At 28.7% G+C, this 9,002-nt stretch overlaps 1 protein-coding gene across 2 annotated transcripts in view; it reads right to left on the bottom strand.

Annotated features, from left to right (window-relative positions):
• The window catches only part of LOC108757431 (probable cytochrome P450 12a5, mitochondrial), a 9,935-nt gene extending 7,231 nt beyond the window's left edge, over window positions 1–2,704 (bottom strand). The window contains exons 1-5 of one of the 2 annotated variants that reach the window (XM_018501844.1): window positions 2,498–2,704; window positions 2,028–2,300; window positions 1,342–1,453; window positions 1,163–1,285; window positions 316–457 (exon numbers count right to left, since the gene is read on the bottom strand). In XM_018501844.1, the coding sequence (XP_018357346.1) occupies window positions 316–457; window positions 1,163–1,285; window positions 1,342–1,453; window positions 2,028–2,300; window positions 2,498–2,654 (807 nt within the window). In that variant the 5' untranslated portion in view covers window positions 2,655–2,704. The remainder of the gene's footprint in view (window positions 1–315; window positions 458–1,162; window positions 1,286–1,341; window positions 1,454–2,027; window positions 2,301–2,497) is intronic. The other variant, XM_018501845.1, reaches the window with a different exon arrangement.
• Window positions 2,705–9,002: the final 6,298 nt, after the last annotated feature.

Here is a 9,002-nt window from a genome sequence, read left to right as displayed (position 1 = left end):
CCATACCTCTCTTACTGCCCAGAGTTATCTGACTTTTCATGTAGAGCAGTGAAATAATTACTAACTTTAACCGTTAATAACTTTTTAACGAATAACGAGCGACGGCTAAAACTTATTGGAGGTCACTCAGGGTTATGACCTTGACAGCATATGTCAAGGTCAAGGTCATTGGGGCTGACTCCCCTCATCTCCCTAATTACCATACGATATTATTTTGTTTTTAAATATTATGTACGTAGAAAAAGTAGGTTTAAGTTAAATTTAAGACAATTGATAGTAATGTGCATTATAATTATTTATTATTCATTGATGTACCTCATCTTGACGATTGCGAATATTACGAATTCTGTTAATAAGTTCGTCACACACTGAATCCAGTTTTTCAATATGATCGGAAACAGTCTCATGCAACGGCTGATCAACCTTCCTTTTTACTTCTAACCACTCCAAACCTTGTCTAATGTTTCATAAAATTTATTATCAAATTATTAATTAAATTACTGTTTTATTAAATCTGAACAATGTAGAAAAAAATAACAGAATAACAAAATATATTCAAAGAAACTAGAACGTTATACATTTACGTCAAACAATTGCAAAGCTGGAATTAGGCGATGTTCGATTTCTCGAATGATATGTATACATGCATGCATGCCTGCTCTGATGCATGTTAGAATATATTCATGAATTGACTGCAGCATGCTGATATGCATGATTTTTGTGTTTATTATTTCATAGCTTGTCTCCTTGTATGTACGAATCAAAAGATTAAAAACAGTCATGTGATCGAGATAATTGACAGTATCTTTAGAATAAAGTAATTATGTTAATTTTATCTTATCTCTCAAATATCAGACTGTGTTCATCAAAGCATACATGCATGCATGCTTATCACTTAAAAAAATTGAGCATCGCATAATTCCAGTTTAATATAAATATAAACACAAATATAAGCTATATTTTTATAAAACTTACGGAAATTTTTATATAGATAGAATATGATTAAATATTGAAGGATTTGTTTAATTTGAAAACAAACATTTCTTTAGGATATTAATTTAAATTATCACAGCTTGTTTTGCACAATTGAATTTATTATTTTAAGTATTTAAATAATTATAGAGAGAAAGTAAATTCCTTTTATAATTAATCGCACACTTACAAAGAAAACGCTCCGGCAGAATGATATTTGTGATGATTAAGGCGATAATGTTGGAGGATATCAATGCCACTACGAATAGGTAACTCACTCTCTTGGTTGAAAACTTCTGCTATATGTTCAGGTCTAGAACGATCGATACTTTAATTATTGGGAAAAACATACCCGTTGTAATGTCTTACCTGTGAATCATAATTATGTCATTTACAAGTGGCCCGTTAATTCGCACGACGCATCCATATTCATCAAACAAGTACTTAATTGGTGTGACGTTGCGATTCCAAGATAATCGTCCTGTAATATAATGTATTAAATTATTCCTTAATTGATATTTAATAATAAACTGTCGTTTTTCATACGAATTACTTTGTCTTTATTATTAAATACAGTAATCACTAAAAAATTTTTGTTATGTTAAAATAATGTAACAGTATGTCACATACTATGTGTTATATTACATTTATACTGAGTGTGAAATTATAATATTAATTAATGTTATGTTACTTTTAGTTGGTATATTAACTGAGATATGTTATGTAGTAAAAATACGTTTTTATAACATAAGAGAAAAATATAGCTATTATATACATATAAGCATATAAATGTGTAATTTATTTAAATACATGTGCATTTATAAATTTTAGAAGATTATTACATATTTTGTATATTTTATGTATTTTTTTAACATTAGGAAGCAATTATTCATAATTCGAAGAACCAAAATTAATTTACATTCTGTGTGTACCTATTTATAATTTGTACGTACAAGTATAAAGCGAAATATTTTCTCATATCTGTTCTTAAGATCAATTTGAAGATACAAAACAGTTCTTCGGATTTGAATCAATTAAACTTCAAGGGATCATACCCTGGATAAATCTGCTTATTAGTAGACTGCAAAACAGTTGCGTACCCAGGAGTGGCACGTATCTCCAATATTTTTCCCATAACTTTAGGATCATCGGTCCAGGAATCTCTTCAAATGGTAATAATGTTTTTTCTATACGAACACGTGTCATAACTTTAGGAATTTTAACATTTTCCGTGGTTATCTCAAAATTTGTCGTTTCCAATAACGGCACCGTCTTCGTTGGCGTTGCATTCATTGTCGGAATTGTATGTGATTGCACCACAGAGGTGGCTGAATTAGAGAAATTTGAGTATGACATAAAATTTTGTCATTAGCAAATTAATATTAGCTTATGACAAAATTTCTCTTCTTAAAATATAATGTAGTGACTTAACTCATTTGTATTCCATTTAATTTAAATTTCTATTTGGAAATTATTAAACATTAAATTATTTGAATTTTGAATAATTAAATATTATTTTTCTTACATATTATGTCATTGGAATTGAGTGATATGCATTTCCTTTCCTTAGTAGCTGCTAATGTATCTGACAGTTTTGTCATTAAGCGATAGAAACACTTTCTGTACATTTGCAATGAAAAATCTCGAACAACAAAAATGGACTGCTTTAAGCAATACATCATTTTGTTTTGAAATTATAAAGTTTTTACAGCATTAAGACACAGTCCTTAAATAAAAAAATTAATTAAACATACATAAGTTGTTTAAGGGCATAGTTAGGAAAGTTATTTATTGTATATATAATTATTTTAACGTATGTAATATATTAACAAAGTCTTTTTGTTCATACCTGTTAGTAAAAATATATATAGTTAGTATATATATAGTATATAAATATATATAGTTAATATATAGTTTAGAAAGGATGAAAGCGATTGCTAAATATTGTCGTGTAATGGTGATTGAGTTACATATGTTTACACTAATGAGAAAGAAAATAATAAAATCGTTGCCACGGAAGCATATCGAAAAAATAGAAAGTCGCATTAATGTAAAATTCATTTAATATTAAGGTACAATTTCATGCAGCAAAACTTCGCTGGCGAAGATTTCCTACTCTGTCGATTCATGCGAAAATGCGTAGCGAGCGAAGCTTCGCTGCATGAATTCAACAAAGTCCGACACTGTCCAACTATGAGCGAAGCAACGCTGACTCTGGCTATGGTTCACGCCAGCAAAGCTTCGCTGCATGAAATGATACCTTTAATATATAGGCCCGTATTCAAAGCGCTTTTATATTTTCTTAAAATATTTTTCACGACTCGAGGTTCGGCTCAATAATCTGAACATACCTTTGTATTTCTTTTATATTTTTGAAACTCTATATGTAATGTGAATTGTATGCTAAATGCGTGCTAATATCGTTGGTTACATTTAGTATGTAGTTCTTTAGCATTAAGCATACAGAAAGAAAATTCGTCCTGAATACGAGCCACAACATAATACACATATAATTGTTTTAAAAGTTTAGATTTAATATTGGATATTAGATTATTTTTACATATATATACAAAGTTTTATTAATATTATAACGAATAATAATAACCATTAATATAAACATTTAATTGTATTGTAAATTATTTTTATAATATTTTTCAGAAAATGGAAGTAATTCGTTACTTGTATACTGAAGTTATAGTTACAATTAAGTTACTTTTTTGGTAACTTTACTGGTAAATGTGTTACTTTTTTTGGTAACGATAACGAATTTTACAGTGCTTTATTATTACTTTGCATACAATTGGACACGGTTTGATTGGACACAAGCCACAACATAGCGTTTGAGAGCCCTTAGGTATCCATCCGCTGTGATTGGTGATTCAATTCTAAAAAAGTAACGAAAAAGAAACGAAAAGTTATTTCCTCAAGTAACGGTAATTGTAACGAATTACTTTAAAAAATCGGTAACTAGTAACTGTTTACATTTAAAAAATAACTTTCCATTTCCTGATATTTTTATAATAAATTAACTAACTTAAATACTAAATGAATTTTTGGTAAAGGTCTCCTCAAAATAATCAAGAGTATACTCAGATAACAGAACGTTCCTTGGCATAAGAAAAAAATAGGTGCTTAGCACAAGTTTCTCTTCAATTGACATAGAATAGAATAAAAGACGCAGATTGGAAGATTTTTCAGCTATATTCTAATAAAATAATTTTTTGAAGTGAGCCCAAGGGCGGGGGAAGGGGGCTCTAAGATGAAAGGCATAATACTTTTTTTTAAATGTTTACCGAGTAAATAAAATCTCCTAATACTTTAATATATATTTTGTTCTGCATTGTAATTTTATTCATAGTAACTTACATCTGTCAACCAAATGAGTAAAAAATGTCTAAAATCAACTCATAAGTTATTTTAAAATATCTTTCAGAATTTTTTATGAAATATCTTAAAGATGTTTTTTCAAGGATTCTTAAATATATCTTAAAGTTCTCTTTTGAGTCGATTTTAAACAGGAAAGATTGTTAAAGGTTAAAAGTTAACCCTTTTTACTACAACAGTTTCTTTTATATTGCTGTCAAATTGCTAGTAAATTTGTTTTATGTAGAATTAGTTTCCATCATGTTGCCGTATGATTGTCCTAACATATAAAACTTAAAAAGAAGAGAGCAATTGTTTCCCTCCGGTTGTGCATAACTGTTTATGATATATATTTACCGCCAATATCATAAGCAAAATCGGAAACCGCTTTCCTAAAAAAAGTTAGCAACTAAGGTGACGCAATTTGTATCAAATTTATAGCAACATGCGGGAAACTTGCTATCTGGGTAATCAATGCAAAAGAATGGTATATACAGCGATATAAAGGCAATTGAAGTCAATGCGCTGGATGTAGATTGCTAATAATCATTTAATATTACATCTGTTCCCTCATACAACTTCGATAAACTTTTAACATTACATCAGTTCACCTCATATCGACCTGAGCCGTAGAAGGTGTTATATCGAGAAAAACATGAAAAATGGTCTATGTCAAAAAAGTAATGAAAAGCAGTCTATCTCGCGCGTGAAGACCGGTCTATGTCGAAACACATTCGAAATATGGTTTATATCGAGAAAAGTAAAAAGAACGGTTTATGTCGCATGATTTTGAAGAAGAGTTTATCAGGATTTATATCGCGCTATGTTTCCTTCTCATAAATTTTGTAGTGGTATGACTGAGGACACAACTAAATTCGTGTAATTTTTAAACATTTTTTTATTTCTAAATATGTAGCATTTTTTAACAGAAAATAAAAAGTATACAATGTTCTTTTCGTATTAGATAAATAAATGTGTTAGATAAACATTGTTGAATTTTTACATCTGAATAATTTGAATTATATGACATGTGACAAGAGTTTGGATTTAGAAACTAGTAATATTTTAATTATATTAATTAACGATTATGCTTTAATAATTTAACTTAACAAGAATTAGCTTAACAACGAAGATTTTTAAGATTTAATTTATGCTTGCATACCACTACAAAATATAGTCATACCACTACAAAATTTATGAAAAGGTAACATAGCGCGATATATAAACCCTGATAAACTCTTCTCCAAAGTCATGCGACATAAATCGTTCTTCTTGCTTTTCTCGATACATGTGTTCCGACATAGACCGGTCTTCACACCTCGCGCGAGATAGACCGCTTTTCATTACTTTTTTGACATAGACCTTTTTTCATGCATGTTTTTCTCGATATAACATTTTCTACGGCTCAGGCGTCGATATACACTTAGGACGTTACGACTCCATTTTTTTAAGTCATCTTCAGTTTTCACAATTATAAGTAAAGAGTACAATTTGATGTAAGATTCCAGTAACACAACCGTGGTAGAAATTCAACTCATCTCAGTTTACAGACTCAGTGATAATAAAATAATATCCACCCTATGGTAAGATCGTGTTAAACGTTAATGAAAAATGACTATCCTGTAAATTTCATTTTTAATAATATCAAAGAATTAAGACTTTGATAAGCAGATCTAATACTGTCCCAAATGACGTTAATAACAGTGATGTACAAGAAAATAGATTAAAATAGTTTTGTGTTCCATACATTAATGTTGTAGCGAACAAATTTAAGAATGCAATAGATAATAATTGCCAAAAAGTATCATTTTATAGCTATTTAAACAAACTCAACCAATTTATCAGAGTACAAAAAGATAAGTTAACAAACGAACAAAAAAGAAATGTATAGTGTACAAAATTAATTGTAAGGATTGCGATGGTTCGTATGTTGGACAGACGGGCAGAAAATTAAAAACTAGAATTATGGAACACAAAAAACATATAAATGGAAAATCTTCTACGCATTCAGTTATAACAGATTATAGATTGAGTGAAAATCACGATTTTGGTTGGGATAATATAGAGGTTCTAGATACTGAAAGATATTACAATAAACGCTGTCAGAAATGATATTTATTAAAAGACAGAAGAACGGCTTAAATTTGAAGACAGATACGGAAATGCTAAATAAATCTTACTTTGACCTAATAAATAAGAACAAAAATACAATAGAGATTGTTTATGAAACGCAGGAAAATCATTAATTCTCATTATTATTTTACATCAGATGTACGAATTCTCTATGTATTCGACTTGAACATGATTAAGCATCCTTACATCTTATTGATAACTAAAGTATGGAATGTGTGAATAACAATATTTAAAGAATTATTAGTGAAGTTATATTCTAAGCGATGCCAGTGTTATATGTTTTTAACTACAACACTGCCGAGGTGAGGAATTTGACGGTTAATATTATATTTTAGTTTAAATACAAAATTAACACGATCTTACCATAGGGTGGATATTATTTTATTACCACTGAGTCTGTAAACTGAGATGAGTTGAATTTCTACCACGGTTGTGTTACTGGAATCTTACATAAAATTGTACTCTTTACTTATAATTGCGAAAGCTGAAGATGACTCAAAAAATGGAGTCGAAACGTTCTAAGTGTATATGAGGTGAACTGATGTAATGTTAAAAGTTTATCGAAGTTATATAAGGGAACAGATGTAATATTAAAAGATTATTTGCAATCATCCAATGCTTTGACCTCCAATTGCCTTTATATCACTGTGTATACCATATTTTTTTACATTGGTTATATTTTTGATTATTATTTTATAATAAACTTATTATTATTTATATTTAAGATTATCTCGAATGCATTATTTTCTCGTACACATTATTGCACACATTAGTGTTATATTGATATTACTTCCATATTCATTATATATCCCACAGCACCGATTGTTGAAAAATTTTCAGAAATGTTTCAACCTTTCACATCTCATGTGCAACAATTCTGAAAGGATTCTCCAATATGTCATACGAAATGTTTAAACAGAAATGTTTCTAAAATCTATTATATGCAATAAATTGAAAAATATATTTAAACAGAACAAAAATCATCATGATGTCCATAATGTTTACTAAAAGTCATTTTTTGATCAATCACGAGTCAGTTTAATGTCATTTTGATGTTATCGTAAGTTGTTTTACTTTAATTATTACGAAGAACTTTTGTATATGAATGACTTGTTCTGTTTTAATTGCGAAAAGCCTTTTGTACACGAATAATGATATTATGTGGAAACTGCAGGTGTAAGTGATTTTTTAATAGTGATTACGTACATGTGCTTATACACATAATTTTTATATTAATTAATCACAATGTGGTTAATTAATCAAAATATAATTACCATTTTTGAGAAATACTTTAAATATATTTCAACAAGTTTTGTAATCTGTAAACAAATCACAAATTATTTCTTAATAAATTTTAATTACTTCAGAAATGATATTGAAATATACGTTTAATTGATACTTAAATAATATTTAAATTTATTATATCGACATAATAAATTAAAAATAAAAATAAGAATTCGCTCTTATTATGCAAAGCAAAACTATACAAAAATTCGATCAATGATCGAGCTCACCAAAAGATATGAAAATAAAAATTTGTATAAATGATACATTTATTAAAAAACTAACATATATTTCGTGATCAGAGGTCCTTCTTCAGCATATATTAAACATATAAAATATATGAAGATGTAGAAATTATTCTAACCTAACTTAAATTTTAAATGGCAATATAAAATATATAAAACGCAAAATTATTTTAGCATAATTAAGTTAAACGTTGATAAGAATACAAATTCTTGAAGTTATTGTTCCATGTACATAGAATGTGAATAATTTTACATACTATTCTAAATTAAAGCAGGGATTCAACACTCATTTTTAATTTGGAATATTCTCATCAACGTTTAACTTTATCATGCTAAAATAACACTAGTTTACAGCAAAAAATGGCGGACCGGACTACGTGTCTTTTATAGATTTTTGGGTGCTGAAAACAATGCTGCAAGCGAAAAAATTCTAACATGTCGGATTTCCAAGATAATTGAGGTTTAATACTTAAAAAATAGTTTCTTTTACGATATTTGACATTTTTTAATAAAAAAGGTTAACGTTATCTTGAAATTTCGATCAGGAGTCATGAATGTATTGTGCATCCCCTGTAAAATGCATTTTTTTTTTATTTCAATACCTTACTTTTTAGCCATGTTATGAACGAATAAAGATAGGAGCTATTTTGAATATGGTGACTCCGGCAGCGTCATATGTGTATGCGGATTAATTTCTTAGGGTCACATTTTGATAAATGTACTTTAATACTTTTATGCACAGAGAATTATGAGACTAATCCACTGGTGTAATAAAAATACATCGTTGCTTAAAAAAAATGCAATTAGTAATATGCAACTACATGGCCCATATTCAGAACGCGCTTACAACGATGTTAGCACGCTAACATACCATACTTTACGTCACGCATATTATAGAATTTCAGAGATAAAAGTGCGCTTTTATTGATAAAAGTGCGTTCTGAATACAGGCTCATATCTTTCATAAAACAACTCTCTCTCTCTCTCTCTCTCTCTCTCTCTCTC

This window comes from Trachymyrmex cornetzi, unplaced genomic scaffold (assembly GCF_001594075.2).
Source record: "Trachymyrmex cornetzi isolate Tcor2-1 unplaced genomic scaffold, Tcor1.1 scaffold1426, whole genome shotgun sequence".
Classification (NCBI taxonomy): Eukaryota; Metazoa; Arthropoda; class Insecta; order Hymenoptera; family Formicidae; genus Trachymyrmex; species Trachymyrmex cornetzi.
This window is presented reverse-complemented; position numbering and strand designations above follow the sequence as displayed.